Consider the following 16060-nt stretch of genomic DNA (forward strand, 5'->3'; position numbering starts at 1 on the left):
TTCTCTGAGACTATTTTCTAAGCATATGAAGCTTCTGACTATATCTAGGCCCACGATTCTTCATTGCACCGCGGTCCCCTTCTGACAACAAAAATTACTACATGACCCCAGGAGTGGGGACTGAAGCCTGAGCTTGCCACCCTGGGTTGGGGGGCCCAAAGCCCAAGCCCCACCACCTTAGGTCGGGGGGCAAGCCCAAGGGCTTCAGCCCTGGGCAGAGGGCATGTAACCAGAGCCCTGCTGCCCAGGGCTGAAGCTATCGGACTTCAGCTTCGTCCCTGATCACAGGGGCTTGGGCTTGGGCTTTGTCCCCGGGCCCCAGCAAGTCTAAAGCCAGCCCTGGCAATCCCATTAAAATGGGTCCTGATCTAGACCTATGTTCCCTTAATGTCCCTTAATTTTGCACATCATTGAGTTTCAAAATGCATGCCCACTTTTGCAGATGCAATAATGACTTTCACCAAATTGTTTTCATGTGTCTAAGAAACATGATTTAACAACTGTCATAACTCTAGTCAAGTGCCACTCTTGGCCATTCACCAGAGTACTGTGCAGGAATCCAGCTGCTGAATCCTCAGCTGCCTTAAGCCTCCAGAATCTGACTGGACTTCAGGCACAGCAGTTTTCTTGGATCCTCTAGGCACACTCGGGGTGCAGACGCTGTGTCTGCTCTCTTCTGAGAGCTGAAACCGTGTGACCTGCTGCCCAGTCCCTAGAACCAGTGCTGGCCACTAGACTCTCCCCATAGCTTAAACATACCCTCTTTCAGAGCTCCTGCTCTGGGATGTTCTGGGTTCATAGTTTACTTTCTCAAGGGGAATATGAATAGTGTAACACAAATACACACTTTACACGGGATTCTAAAGCCAGTGCTGTTACTCACATGAGGAAATACAGTTCTGTACAAAAATAAAACCTACATTCCTTTGTCTGCTGCAGTTTCTTCACCATTCCAGAGCATTCTTTGGGCTGGGGTCAGTTGTCTGGGCTGGTCCAGGGTCCTTCTGCTGCATGGTTTGTTCTGAAACATGGACACTTTCTCCTGCCCACAAGTTCCTGTGTGGCTCTCCCAGTCTTTCCACTGAGAGTATATCTACACTGCAAACAGGAGGTGCGATTGCAGCACGTGTAGACATAGCTGAGCTAGCTCTGAGTCAAGTCACTTCAAGCAGTAGTGTAACCCAGGAACCATGGGTATGTAGTAGGGCAGCAAGCATGTGCTGCCACACCTACACGGCTAGTTTGAGCCAGCTGGCTCTATCATGGCTAGCTTAGGTGTGCCTACATGTGCTGCAATTGCACCTCCCTGACCATAGTGTAGGTGAACCCATGGTCCTTTTTAACCCTTGCTTATCTGTCCTCTTTGGAAATTTTCCCCTCCACCGCCCAATGAGTAGGCAGAAGTGTAGCTACTCCTAGGCTCCAGCTATCAGTATAGCTATTGGCTAGTCACAGTACAAACATTAAAGTTAGGGATCCTCCATTGTTATGGCCTACACTTAAAATTTAAATTGATCTAGCTACGTTGCTTAGGGGTGTGAAAAAATTCACACCCTGCGTGATGTTAGCTATGCCAACCTAACCCTTGGTGTAGACGTGGCTAGGTTGATAGATGAATGATTCAGTTGACCTAGCTACCACCATTTAGGGAGGTGTATTATCTACAGCAATAGGAAAAACTTCCATTGTTAGACACAGTTTTTATCTATGCTACAGGCTTTGTTTGGTGTAGCTATGGTGCCAAAGCTATGCTGCTGTAGTCCTGTAATGTAGATAAGCCCTTAGTCTGGTGTGTTCCTGATACAGGTCCTGTCAGCAATGTTGGCTACACAGAAATAGAAGCATTTTATGATGCCGCAGTTTTCTTTGTGCCAACCTCATAACATTAACCAGAAGTTGTACAGCAATTTACAAATTATATTGATAGTTTAGTGCTGGGCCCAGTGTTGGGCTTAGTTACTGTGAAGTATGTTCGATCTGTCCTACTGATAATTATTTTGTACCCTTTCCTGGGCAGGATCTGTTGAACGAAATGATTACAGAGGAATGCCAGTTAAAGGAAAGAATCGAAAGCAGCATTGAACGCCGTAAAAAGGAATTGACGTCATTGAGAAATGAACTGTCGCTGGACCCCTACCTGGTAAGATGGCTCTAGGTTTATTATGCCTGACACACAATCTACTAGTTGACTCCAAGGTTAAATTTGCTGTTTGAAACTGTTCAAATATGGATCAAATGTTACCATGTAGGTGGTCTTTTGATGTAAAATTTCAATGTTAATATTTATGCTCTTTGAATTTTCTATACACGTTTTGGGTTTTTTCTTTTTCTTTTTGGTGTTTGTCGCCTCCTCCTCCCCTTCCCGCCCCCCACCATACAGTTTTCATAAGAAATCTAAAGTTGGTCTCTATCAGAAATTGATTAGGGTTTCTAACATCTACCTCTATTTTAAAAACAAATTATAAGTGTGGGTCTATAGGGATCAATCCTGAGCAGATCTGCTAAAACAAGTAATTTATAGAAAAATATTAGGGTTAGGGTCACTTTTCTGTCTATCATAACAAACAGTTAATCTAGCTGCAGAGGCCATCAAATCTCTCCCTTCAGAGAAATTCATGAATTGCCTATTTAAAAATTACTGCTACTGTGGTCTGAAGACTGTGATGACTCAGGCTGCATCAGTTAAAATGGTTGCCATTTTGCTACAGTAGAAAAACAAGGAAGCTTACGAAGCCTTTGACAAATATGACCACTGCCTCCTATTGTTCCCAGTGGGAAGGATACCCCGTTGATATCAGGAATGATTGCAGCCCCTCCCTACTGTTTCAGGAGTAGAGAGGAGCCCTGTGAGGTGTGAAGGAATATGAGGGGCAGGGAAAGCAGGAGAGAGAACTGGGACGTGTTTCATAACCTCAAACCAGTTTACTTGTCTTGCACAAAAAATATTAGACTACTTCCTTCTCTTGCCTTAGTATAACTTAAACATGATCTCCATCAGGTATGTTCAGCAACCATTGTGAGCTGTCATGAGTTTGTCCAAGGAAGACCAGTCTCCGTAATTCCATGTTGTCTGGTGCACATAGAGCTTAATCCTTGTGTATTCTTGCAGTAAGCCCCCTGCGACATGGGATGTTGGTCCTGACAAACTTGATAAAGTTGCCTTTGAGTTCCTTGGTCCATGGAAGCTTGTTTCTTAGAGGAGAAGTCATTTTCCTGGTAGCAGTGACTTGTGCTCTCAGTGACTAATCTGATTTAAATCAAGTCTTAAGTATAATGTGGTGGTGCAGACTCAGTTCAGAAAGGAGTTCTACATTAGTGATGCTGTTCTGCTCAGTGTTCCCATGCCTGTGTCAGTCTGGCCCAGTGTAGCTCTGGATGGCCATCAGTCTTGTGAGTGGACCCAAATGATTGGTCCCTTTTCCTAGCCCTGGGGGTTTCAGGCAACTCCCAGGTGCAGACCCCATGTCTGACCTTCTTAGGCAGTGGGATACCAGAGTTTGGCCACCTTAGACCCCAAAATAGTACCTCAGATCTCCTGAGCCACCAATTGCTTAGACACTTTTTCCTTAGAGTCTTGCAAACTCCACAACTCTGGCTTCAGGGACAATGTGGCAAAAACACAGGTTTAGGTATCTGGGTAAGAAACTCCTGTGTGAACTTTTTAAAGCATGCTAGTGTTAGATGTATTTGAAAAACACAAATTTGAACATAGCCGCTGCCACCACCTCCCTTCCTTCCTTGTCTGATCTTGTCACTCCTGTGACTCCGAGGTTAGGGCTAGGAAGCACTGTCTGTCTGCCTTAACCTGGTGGTCTTGGATATGCTGGTTGTCTGGCCACTTTGTTTTAAGAGGAGTGCTTCTCTAATAGTCTTTGTCCCTCTTTTGCCCATATGCTTTGGTAGGGGAGCTCCAAGTCTCAGCCTGCCTCCCTCGCCCCATTGGCTTCTGTGCAGTGTCAAAGTCAATGGTTCTACCAGTTGAAAACCCATTGTTGCAGTTGGAGAGAGTCTGTGAATGTTGACTGCCCTTTAACAAGGCTCTGTCACAGTGTCTGTCTTTTCACTAGGTGTCAGACTCCTGTTTCAAAATGCTCTAATCCATAAAGGAGGTTGCCGCATAAAGTAGACCCCCATGAAACAAAATGAGGTTCACCAAAAAAAATTGGTTTCACAATTTGACACATATATCCACAACTTCTTACAGCCTACATCTCCATCCTGGGAGACTCACCTGCATATGCTCTGTTAAAATCCTTGGACATCTACTTAGAGCACACTAAAGCCCACCCAGTGCCTAAGTTTTTCATACCAATTTGCTGGTTAATGCGATTACCAAAAGACTATGTCAAAGTGTATGTCTGTTTCACACTCCTTTGACCTGGTTGGCCGGAAACTACAAAACCGTGTTAATCAAGATTTGATTAATTGGAGGTAAGAGTTCATAGCTTGCTTTAGGAATATTTCCATCATACACTTGCCAAGCAGCTTACAGGCTCCCCTCCTCTCACATTCACAAGGTGCTGTTGCTTGGATTGATTCTCTGTATAGGACTCCTTGTGCTCCAGAACTTGTTCCCAGGGTTAGATGGCCAAAATCTTCTAACCAGAACCTGTTTAATTGGATGGTCGTTATTCTCAGTTGACTGACTTTTGCCTGAGTGCTTACTCTTAAAAGTGGGCTCTTGTGCTTGAATATTGAGAGATCTTGAAGGTTTGGATCAGGTATACATATACTCATTATTTAACTCTAGTTTAAAAAAACAAACAAACCTGCTTATACTGTTGGCTATATTGCTCCTCACTGTAATTGTGCTGTTTTCTTCTGCAATATCCCTTGAGATTCTTGCACTAAAGAGTGTAAATTCTGCACACAGGGTGTTCTCTTAAAGTAGGGGTGGCCAACCTGTGGTTCCGAAGCCACATGCGGCTCCTTGTATAGGCACAGACTCCGGGACTGGTAGGGGACTGTCTATATACCTGCCCTAAGGGTTAAACTTCTGGGGTAAGGGAATTTTATCAGTCTTAGGTGAAGCAATTAAGATTCCAAGAATTAGAATGTGAGAAGGTAAGTAACTTCAACAAACAGAAGTACAGGTCTGTTTCCCTTCTAGCAGCACACTCTGAAGTTTTGGTCTATCACATACTGATTGTATCTGATGGCTTTTCTTGATGCCAAGTCACAACCATATGTTACAAGATATTATGTATCCTTATGATTACAAAACATGCTTCAAAAACTCTACAGGCTGAAGAAGGTATATCCATCCTTCAGATGGAGAAAGATCTACGACTGGCATTAGACGCTACGCTCAAAGAAAAAAATGAGAGGCTGGAGGAATTGAAGCAACTTCAGCAGCAAGATGAAAAGCTCTGTGCTGAGCTTTTTGCCACCCCTTACTATATACCGACTGGCAGCATTCCAAGTCGTTCACAGCTGGAAGAGTTAAAGGAACATGTTCGGATGCGTTCAGATGAGAAGGTATGTGGTGTTTTTTTAAAAAAAAAAAAAAAAGAAAGAAAGAAAGGAAAAAAAAAAATCCAATACATGAAATGTGATTTGGGGCTGTAGAGGAAAGTGTTTTCCATCTCTGCATTTTAACTGGAAAAGAATGCTAGTTGCAGTGTGTTGTCTAATCACCAAGTGTAGCTGTAGTCCACGAAAGCTTATGCTCAAATAAATTTGTTAGTCTCTAAGGTGCCACAAGTACTCCTGTTCTTTTTGCTAATACTACAGTATTTAGTTGAATACTGATTTTTTTTTAAATCCAGTTTAATTAAATCCTATTATGGCCTGATTATCCATATATATTTAAAGGCATTATATAGCTGAGACATCTCACCCTGTTTAAGGAGTTCTTTAAAAGTTATTATGGAAAATAATACTGATGAAATTTTAAAATTTTTGTATGAAGTACAACTTCACATTGTCTAAGACTAAAATTTTAAATGCTGTTCCTATGAACTGAGTTCCCTTTTCCCCCTTTGTGATTAGCAGATAGTACTTGGATGATGGCGTACACTTCAGTTTCTGTGCAGTGCTTTTAAGTTTTAGATAGGTTTTTGTACAGTATAGTTACAAAACTATCAATCCGTACACAGAAAATGGAATTACCTGAACTAGCAAAATCATACTACCTTCGCTATCGTCTTGACGTGGTATCTTAACCTGCAGAGCCTCAGTATGAGACAATATTCTAAGCAATTGTATATAAAATGCTTGTTTTAATTTTTCAATAGAAACAACGTCTGGAAGTTTTTCTCAAACTAAGAAACGAAATCAGGCAGTATAATGAAGAGATTGGGCACACACCTGATTCTACTCTTGAAAAAGAGGCGCTCTCTGATGATGAGGAACCTTTTTGTCTTACTAATAAGAACATTGAAGCTCTTCAAACACTTGTTAATAAGGTTAGATTTTTAAGTGCCTAAGAGAAAATATAGTAACTGTTCTTAACGATCACATGTAACACTGACCCCTATAATTAGGCTGTATAAGCATTGCCATTATCATACTTCCTACATCCTTAAGAATATAGGAATTGCTATGCAAGAGCAGTAGTAATCCATTGTGTCTGGCAGTGGCCAGATCTAGATGCCTCAATAGAAGGTGAAAAACACCCAGTTTTTACTCCTGGCCCTCACTTGTAACACTCACCTGCTCCATGTTACATTGTTTTCCTTTTGTCCTCTTCTGCTCCTGTTCCCTGATTACTCTCCTTTCTTCTCTTCACTCCATGTCTCTCTGTATCCTATGTTCTGTTTTCCTGATCATAACCTCTGTTTTGTCCCAAAGATTTTCAAATCTGGCTCTCCCTTGTCTACAGTCAGTCCTTCACTCTGCAACCGTGGCTTTCAGTCAATTCTCTGCACGGCCACGGCCCACTAATTGTTGTTGTGCTTCCCTCAGCCCTCTACGAAATGCACAATCTGGTCATCTTCCCACCAATCCACTCTCATCTTCATCAGTCTATCATTTGCCTTCCCCACATTCCAACCAATCCATCCTCTGTAATCAAAGTTTTGCCCCGTTTACTCTTTCCTTGTCTTCTAGACACTTCATTCCTAGCCTCTGCCCCTCCCAGCCAATTAAGCGTTTCTTCTTAGATAACTGATGATCGGCTCCCCTGCTCCAGTCTCCCTCCCAGCTGCCAGACAATTGATCCTCTTCCCATTGCAGGCCATTGGGCATCTCCTGCCAGGCAATGGATTTTTTGTCCTCTATGAAAATTCAAGTTCTCTCTGGCCAGGATTAATGTTAGTTTTCATCAGTGTCTCCCCTCCTCCTTTTTGTGGCTATATGGACAGGATTGTCATCCTGTGCTTGGTGCTCCCTTAGGGCCCGAGCAAGGCTAGGGGAGTGGAGAGAGTGCCTATTTTCCCCCTTCTTCTTTGCATATATGAGGCAGCCATCAGGCTTCTGAGAAGCTGCAGCAGAGTAGATTGACTAGTTTTTTCTAGCACTCCTAGTCACACTCTTTTGAGTGCTTTGGGGATTCAGGGGAGAAAAAGGTAGCACCATGCTTTCCTTTATTCGGTTCAGTTTGCCTCTTCTCAATTCTGAACAAAACTGCAAGAACTTCTTATGATCTTTTTCTAGACCAAGAACCAAATACGCAGGAACTCAAGGCCCCTTCTTAAAGATAGCTATATTGAATAACTAATGTCCAAATAGCATATATGGTGGTATCTGTTTTATGATGAGCACACAAGCCACATGTTTCAAGACAATTAAATGCTAAAGTCTTTCAGTGTGTCTTGACTTCCATGTTCTTTGTTCTCTTCTGTTAACCTTAGAACTGATCATAAATAAGCCATTGGCAGTATATGCGCAATGCCTTTAGATTGGAAATAGAAGGTCTTAATTAAGTACTCTATCAAATAAACCTGTTCTGCAACAGTTTGCTAACTCATGCTGTTCCATAAAACACTCAAAGCTGCTGGAACCGTGTCTGTTAGCACTGGTGGGATTGATAATGTTAATGCAGCTGAGTTGGTGGGAATATTTTAAGGCCCTGGTATACATGCAGTCCTAGAAATGAATTCTCCTATTTGTTGTTGCATGATAATAGGCCAGCTTGAAAGCTTCCACTATCCCAGGGATGGGCAAACTTTTTGGCCTGAGAGCCACATCAGGGTTCCAAAACTGTATGGAGGGCCAAGTAGGGAAGGCTGTGCCTCCCCAAACAGCCTGGCCCCCTCCCCCTATCCCTCCCCCTCTCACTTACTGCCCCCCTCAAGACCCCCGACCCATCCAACCCCCCCTTCTCCCTGTCCCCGACTGCCCCATCCCCTGACAGGCCCCCCGGGACTCCCACGCCTATCCAACCCCCCCGTTCCCTGACCGTCCCTGTCCTCTCCCCCGAACCTCTGCCCCATCCAACCTCCCCCTGCTCCCTGTCCCCTTACCATGCCGCTCCGAGCAGCAGGACTGACAGCCGCGCTGCCCGGCTGGAGCTCGCAGCCCCGCTACCCAGAGCACTGGCGGCATGGCGAGCTGAGGCTGCAGAAGGAGGGGGGACAGGAGGGGAGGGGCTGGGGGCTAGCCTCCCTGGCCGGGAGCTCAGGGCTAGGCAGGACGGTCACGCGGGCCATAGTTTGCCCACCTCTGTACTATCCACTCTTTAACCATTTTGTTTGAGCTTCCAATGGTATGTCTAACGCTTCACCAGCAATAAATTCATTTAATATCATAAACTTCAGTCTTCAGGCATGTCCTGATCAGCATGAGCCAGAAGGGAAGGATATGACTGTTTTCACAATGTATCATAAACTTTGAGTGGCAGTTGCTATTAGTAACATCAAGCAATGATAATTTGCAGGGTTACTGGAAACTCTTGATTTCTGCTTGTATTGATGCGTTAAAGATGACTTTCTCATGGCTTACATCAGGAATGAACTAGACCTTTGGACATTACCATAATATATTTTTTAAAGCGTATACAGCGTGCATCAAAATAGTGACCCATTAGTTAACTGTACAGATCCCACGTACTTGGTGTCCTCACTGCAATGCTGTAAGAACAAGCTTTCTTCCTTTTTCCATATCTTTACTGGAGCTTGTACATTAGTTCTCTTCCTACCGAATAATTGTGGGTTGGTTCACCTTGCTACTATACTGTAATTTCTCAGCGTTCTTCTACATTAAGGTGCTATCCACTCTGAAGTAAGTTTACCTTATGCTGTCATACTATGTGCCTTGTAGTTGCAGTTGAAGAAAGAATCTGTAATCTCAACACGGGAGGCTCTGAAGGAGAAGGTACGACTTCTGTGGAACAGACTGCGCTGGCCAGTAGAGAAGCAGGAACAATGTAAAATAAATATTAAAGGCTCCATTACTCAAGAAGTTACCAAGGTGAGACAAAACCTTGCATATTTTTCATCCAACTACTTCCCCTGCCTTTCTTCTTACAGAAACTATTTTAGGTTTTTCTTTAAATAGACAAGCTTTGTCACAAAATCCAACTACATAAGAAATGCAAGGTTTACACTGAGAACTCACTTTGCGTGAAGGCAAACCCTTATGTATATTCAGATTCCCCTTAAAGTAGTATTTTTGCTGGCAATTGAACTTGTACTACTGTTGCTTTCAAGTTGAGGTTGAAACTCTGTCTTCTGAAGTCATCAACACTTGAGCATGACTTAGTTGTCCTTTGATTTTAGAGTTCCTTGCAGTTATTGGTTCAGTTTCCAGACAGGGTGGATAGAAATCATTATTTAAAACAAGATTTATTTTTTAAATGAGGTTGACTTACCTGTTAGTACTACTTCACTATTTTACCATTTTATGGGCTTAAATTGCTAAACTGGATGTCTTGTACTAGTTTGTTCAATTGGTTTCTTAGTTGGTGATAGAATTTCAGATTGTACATTGATTATTTCTGCCAAGATGTTTCATACTCAAAATGTTTATATGCTGAAAAAGGCAAGTCCATAGCGTGAATGCAAGTTTGAACACGAAATAGGGGAATAAAAGCCCATGCTACGTTTATAGTCTGCACCATTTTCTGATATATTGAATTTCTCCAAGTTAAAAATGCTGACCTATTTCAACAAGCTATACTCGTCACTTTGAAGTGACTTAAAGCACAAATCTCTCTCACGTAAGTGGTTTTAAAAATCCCACCCTAGGGTGCCTAAATGTGGGTGATGCCTTGCCTTGTCACAGTGCTCACCAGGCATCACAAGCTGTTTAGTTTAGTGTGCAATAGCTCATTCAGGATATGTTGGTCTGTACTTGACCATTAGTTGAATCTTGAAATCCCGTGTCAGTTTTTGTAACAGCTAATGTTACTAAGACCTTGAGTGGTGGGGAGATCACTTAATCAAAACCCTGGATGTTGCCTAAATGTTAAACAAATGTTTCTGGTGGTGGTAATTGTTTTCTGAATAGAAATTAAGTAGATACCCATAGGGCATCTTGGATTCAAAGAGGGCATCACTTTCTTCTGGAGGCAGAAACATGTCTGGATTATTATTATATGGAGATATACCTATCTCATAGAACTAGAAGGGACCTTGAAAGGTCATCGAGTCCAGTCCCCTGCCTTCACAGCAGGACCAAGTACCGTCCCTGACAGATTTTTGCCCCAGATCCCTAAATGGCCCCCTCAAGGATTGAACTCACAACCTTGGGTTTAGCAGGCCAATGCTCAAACTACTGAGCTATCCCTCCTCCAAACGTATATGAATTCCATTACTGATCAGAGAACATAATGGAAGAACAATACAAATTATATAGAGAAATCTATTAAGCCATACTAATTTTTCTTTTATTCTGAAGTGCAGTTATACTCTGAAAATTAACAGATGTCATTAGGCTCTTACTCATTTATCCTGTTTCCGTGTCTTTTATAATCAATGCGCTCAATTTACTATTTAAGCTTACATTTATTTTAACTGGCACCATGACAAGGGGCCTGTGATCAGCATCAGAATTTAGCTAATTTAATTGATGATGCAAGAGGTAAATGGGAACATGTCTTATTCTTCTATGGCTGCATGGACTGTCTACTAAGAGACTCTCCTCTCAGTATGTAAATATAAGACAAGTGCCACTTTTATGACTGGAAATGCAATATCTAAATCCCATTCATTCAGTTTATGGAGCAACTCCCGCTTCTCTTACTCAGGCCAGTAGTCTAGTTAGTTTATTATAACCAAAATACCACATAAAGCAGAATTCTTACTCAATTTGGTTGCTTAAAATTCAGTATAACCCCTAGAAGGCCTCAACCAGGTCAAGACCCTGTTGTGCAAATTGACCCATGTGATTGGATAGAAGCTTCTTATTAAAAGTGGAAGCTGTAGTGTCAGTATTTCAGGAAATCAGGCCACTTAAGTCTAACATTAGGCACACAAATTTGAACACATTCTAGTGGACAGTGAAATATTTAAAACAGCATTAGACTGCATCAGGGCAAATGCAGAGAAAACTAAATCACACTGGGAGGAAACCTGAAGGCTCTGAATAAGAAGTGTGCACCACTCCCTGTTACAATCTATAGGCAGCAGAGGTTGATGGAGTTCTCGGTCCAGGACAATTAAATTGCTCTAATGTCAAATTCAAAGTGCAAATACCACAAGAGGCCAAAAATCTTGGTCAGTGACTCTTTTCACGAATCTCTTGATGTATCAAAAAAGCACCAAATGTTAATTGTAAGCAATACAAGTTGTGAGTCAAGAGAACTAGATGTCATTAGCAAGAAGTCTGGCTCTATGAACCAATAAAGATCAGATTATAGGCAATGCTAACTTGTCAGAGACATGGCAACAAGGCTCCAATGTTAATCCCGCCATATATTCAGAGTACTAAACTCTGCTAGAGTAAAGTAATAACCAGAGCAGGAAGAGTTGCAGCTAAACCAGTGGCTCCCCTCTTAAGAGCTTACTTGGTTCAGGATAATTTTAGACCTGGTGACCCCTTTACCTGGTAACTCTCAGCAGTCCATGCCCCGCTGGAATAATGTAAGTACTGCTCTAGGAGGCTTAGTTTATGTAGATATTGGAGAGAGTAACTTTTACCTCATTTGTGCTCTGCTGTATCTATTAAGAGATTCTCGTTTAGTATGTTTCAAGCAGTCCAGTAATCAATGCCTCATGTCACCAAAGCTTTATGGCCTCTGTTGATGTGCCGAAACCATGCCTCCCACTTGACTGACTGGGTGTAGACACTTGCCTGAACTTGATTACTATTTCAAGTTTGTCCTATTTTAGCCATTCATGTTCTTCCTGCATCTAATATTGACTTTATTAGGTTATTTTATTTTCCTTTTAACTTGATAAGTGAATTGCTAATCACTATATTGCCATGTACTACAGTAATTTCCAGAACACTAAAGGCTCAAAGGCTGTGCTGCTGATATGTTAAAACAAACAGCGTGATGCTATCCTATGAGTAAGAGTGCTAAGAATGTTATGAAGATGCATTGTTGGCCTTAATGCAATGTATTACATTATTTTAAATAACTTTCTCCACTAGTGGGAAGAAGAGCTGCTGCGTCTGGAGGAACTGAAGAAAGAAAACTTGAAGGGAGTGATTGGAAAAGTCAGACAGGAGCTTGACCTTTACTGGGAAAAATGTTTGTATAGCACAGAACAGAAATCAGCCTTTCATCCATATTATGATGGTAAATCTTCACTCCAACCTGCCACTCTACCATTTCATATGCAAGGATTGATTGATATAGACTCGAAGGCCAGAACGGACTATCATGATCATCTAGTGCAGGGGTCTCAAACACGCGGCTCGTGGGGTGATTTTCTGCAGCCCGCGAGCCCCTCTCAGCCCCCCGCCCCCCCAGTGTTAACCAGAGCGCCTCTGGCTGGACGTGCACCGGGAGCAGGGCATGCTCCCTGCCTGCCTGCCCTGCGCAGCTCCGGGAAGAGGCTGGAACATGGGGAAGGGAGGGCGGAGGGGCTGTGTGTGGCTATTGCTTTAGGCAGTGCCCCCAGCAGCTCCAATTGGCCAGAAACGGGGAACCGCAGTCAATGGGAGTTGCTGGTGGCGGTGCCTCAAGCAACAGAAACACACAGCTCCTCCCCCCCTTCCCCACATTCCAGCCTCTTGCGGGGGCAGGGCAGGCCGGCAGGCAGGGAGCCTGCCCTGCCCCGGTACGCGCCGGACCAGATCCTGCCCCCCGAACCTCTCCTGCAGCCGAACCCCCAGCTCTGAGCCCCCTGCCATACCCTGCACCCCGACCCCCTGCCTCACCCCGCACCCCTCCTGCATCCCAACCCACTGCCCTGAGCCACATGCTGCACCCCGACCCCCTGCCGTACCCTGACCCCTGCCCAGAGCCCCCGCGGCACCCTGCATCCCGACCCTCTGCCATACCCTGCACCCGACCCCCTGCCTCACCCCGCACCCCTCCTGCATCCCAACCCACTGCCCTGAGCCACATGCCGCACCCCTCCTGCACCCCGACCCCCTGCCGTACCCTTCACCCCTCCTGCACCCTGACCGCTTTCCTGAGCCCCCTGCCACACCCTGCACCCTGATCCCCTGCCCTGAACCCCCTGCCGCATCCCGCACTCCTCTTGCACCCCAACCCCCTGCCCTGAGCCCCCTGCCGCACCCTGCACCTTGCTGTACCCCTGACCCCTCCTGCACCCCACACCCCAACTCCCTGCCCTGAGCCCCCACCGCACCCCACACCCCTCCTGCTCCCCCTGGGGGCAGGGAGGGGGCAGAGTTGGGGTGGGGATTTTGGGGAAGAGGTTGGAATGGGGGCAGGGAAGGGGTGGGAAGAGGCAGGGCAGGGGTGGGGCCTCATGGAAGGGGTGGAGTGGGGGCGGGACTGAGGGCAGCAGGGCGGGGAAGGTGTCAGTAATGTGGCCCTCGGGCCAATGTACTAGTCCTCCTGTGGCCCTCATGGTCATTTGAGTTTGAGATCCCTGATCTAGTGTGACCTCTTGCCTATTGCAGGGCACAGAACCTTACCCACCCATTTCTGTAATAGCCCCAAACTTCTGGCAAGTTACTTAAGTCCTCAAATCGTGATTTAAAGAATTCAAGTTACAGAGAATTACACCATTTACACTAGTTCAAACCAGTAAGTGACCCATGCTGCAGAGGAAGGCGAAAAATCCTGAGGGTTGCTGCCAATCTGACCTGAGGAAAAATTCCTTCCCAACCCCAAATATGGTGATTAGTTAGACCCTGAGCATGTAGATGAGACCCACCAAACAGACATCCGGGACTTAATTCAGAGACCATCCCATCTTTGCCCATTGGAGATATTTGCCAATAGCTGTCACAGATGGGCCGTATGCCATTGTAGGCAACCTCCTTCATACCATCCTCTCCATAAAAGTATCAAGCTCAATCTTGAAACAAGTTAGGTTCTTCTTCGAGTGCTTGCTCATATCCATTCCATTAGGTGTGCGCGCGCCGCGTGCACGATCGTCGGAAGATTTTCTACCCTAGCAACACCGGCGGGTCGGCTGTGGAGCCCCCTAGAGTGGCGCCTTCATGGCGCTGAATATATACCCCAGCCGACCCGGCGCCCCCTCAGTTCCTTCTTACCGCCCCTGACGGTCGTTGGAACTGTGGAGCGCGGTGTAGCTGTTCTCCACTCTCCCTAGCTTATCCAGTTATTCACAGTTATAGTTATAGTTCTAGTTGTTTATAGTATATAGTTGGTTATTCACTTGTTTATAGTTGTTATATAGTTAAAGGGGATTCAGGGGGTTCTCTCCCCCTTTTTCCCCGGCCGCGTGGCCGGGCTCATGCCCAAGGCTCCCGGCTTCAAACAGTGCGCCTCCTGCGCTAAGCCTATGCCAACAAGCGATCCGCACGACTCGTGTTTGAAGTGCCTGGGAGAGTCCCATCAAACAGACAAGTGCAAAATCTGTAAGGCCTTCAAACCGAGGACCAAGAAGGAGCGGGACTTTCGACTCCGGCAACTCCTTATGGAGGCGGCACTTAGCCCAGACGCTCCATCGGCGCGTCAGGCCCCGGCACCTAGCACCTCGGTGCGCAGTGCCCCGGCGGCACCGACCATGCCGACCACGTCGGACAAGCCTCCACGGCACCGGACCCCATCGGCACCGCACTCACAGCAAGTGCCTCGGCGCCGTTCACTATCCCCGGGACATAAAAAATCCCATAAGGCGGGGACCTCAGTGCCGAAGACGCCGGCTCCCCCGGTGCCGGGGGTAGAGCCGCGTCCACCTGTGGAGCACCGAAAACAGGTGCCTCCAGCACCGTCGACTCCGGCTCCAAGGCCGTTGAGTCCAGTGCAGACAGAATCACCACCGAGACCGGCAGTGATACAGTGCCTCCCGTCGACACCGGAGACCTTCGCGACGGCGAGAGAATTGATCGCCCTCACGGAGCCGGCACCGCCCCAACCACCGGCACCGTCGGCACCGTTGACTCGCCCGGCCCAATCTAGGGGAAAACCTGCCTTGATGCACCCTCCATCGCAAGGGCTGGAACCACGGCACCGGTCCAGGTCCCGAAGCAGGTCCCCACGCCGCTCGCAGTCCCGGCGCCGGATATCACCTCGGCACCGGTCGTACTCGCGGCCAAGATCATCGCGGCACCGCTCTACATCTCGGCACCGTTATGATCGTCGGCACCGATCAACGTCGAGACGTAGTTCTCGGCACCGGTACGATCGACGTTCGACGTCGAGAGGCCGCTCCCGGCACCGGGCCTACTCCAGGTCATCGTCTCGATCCAGGTCCGACTCCCGGCACCGGCGAGGTCATCGGCACCGATCGCGATCTCGGCACCGATCGCCGGCACCGCGTAGAGATAGAACATCTCTAGACCGGCACCGTACGGCACCGTATCCCACGGGATTCGTCTCGGCGCAGTCGGCACCGCCATGGCCATCGAGATCGGTGTCTCGTTCCTCTGAGGACTTGTCAAGATCGGCATACCCCCCTCAGGGGCAAACCGGGGAGCAAGATTTAGGCCATTGGCAAGAGGGAGCAGAGGACCCTGACCATGGCCCATCTCACTGGTCGTTCTGGACCCCGTGGGCATACCACCAGGCGCAAGGGGCTCCAACAACCTCTCGCTCGGGTCACTCTGATACAAGGGCCCCAGAGTC

At 46.3% G+C, this 16060-nt stretch overlaps 1 protein-coding gene across 1 annotated transcript in view; it reads left to right on the forward strand.

Moving 5' to 3' along the window:
• LOC128839216 (protein regulator of cytokinesis 1-like) overlaps nt 1–16060 on the forward strand; it is a 48424-nt gene that overhangs the window by 10822 nt on the left and 21542 nt on the right. Inside the window, exons 3-7 of the mRNA XM_054032005.1 lie at nt 2018–2140; nt 5245–5478; nt 6237–6407; nt 9202–9351; nt 12478–12625. Coding sequence (XP_053887980.1) covers nt 2018–2140; nt 5245–5478; nt 6237–6407; nt 9202–9351; nt 12478–12625 — 826 coding nt within the window. The remainder of the gene's footprint in view (nt 1–2017; nt 2141–5244; nt 5479–6236; nt 6408–9201; nt 9352–12477; nt 12626–16060) is intronic.

Source organism: Malaclemys terrapin, chromosome 6 (assembly GCF_027887155.1).
Source record: "Malaclemys terrapin pileata isolate rMalTer1 chromosome 6, rMalTer1.hap1, whole genome shotgun sequence".
Lineage (NCBI taxonomy): Eukaryota > Metazoa > Chordata > Testudines > Emydidae > Malaclemys > Malaclemys terrapin.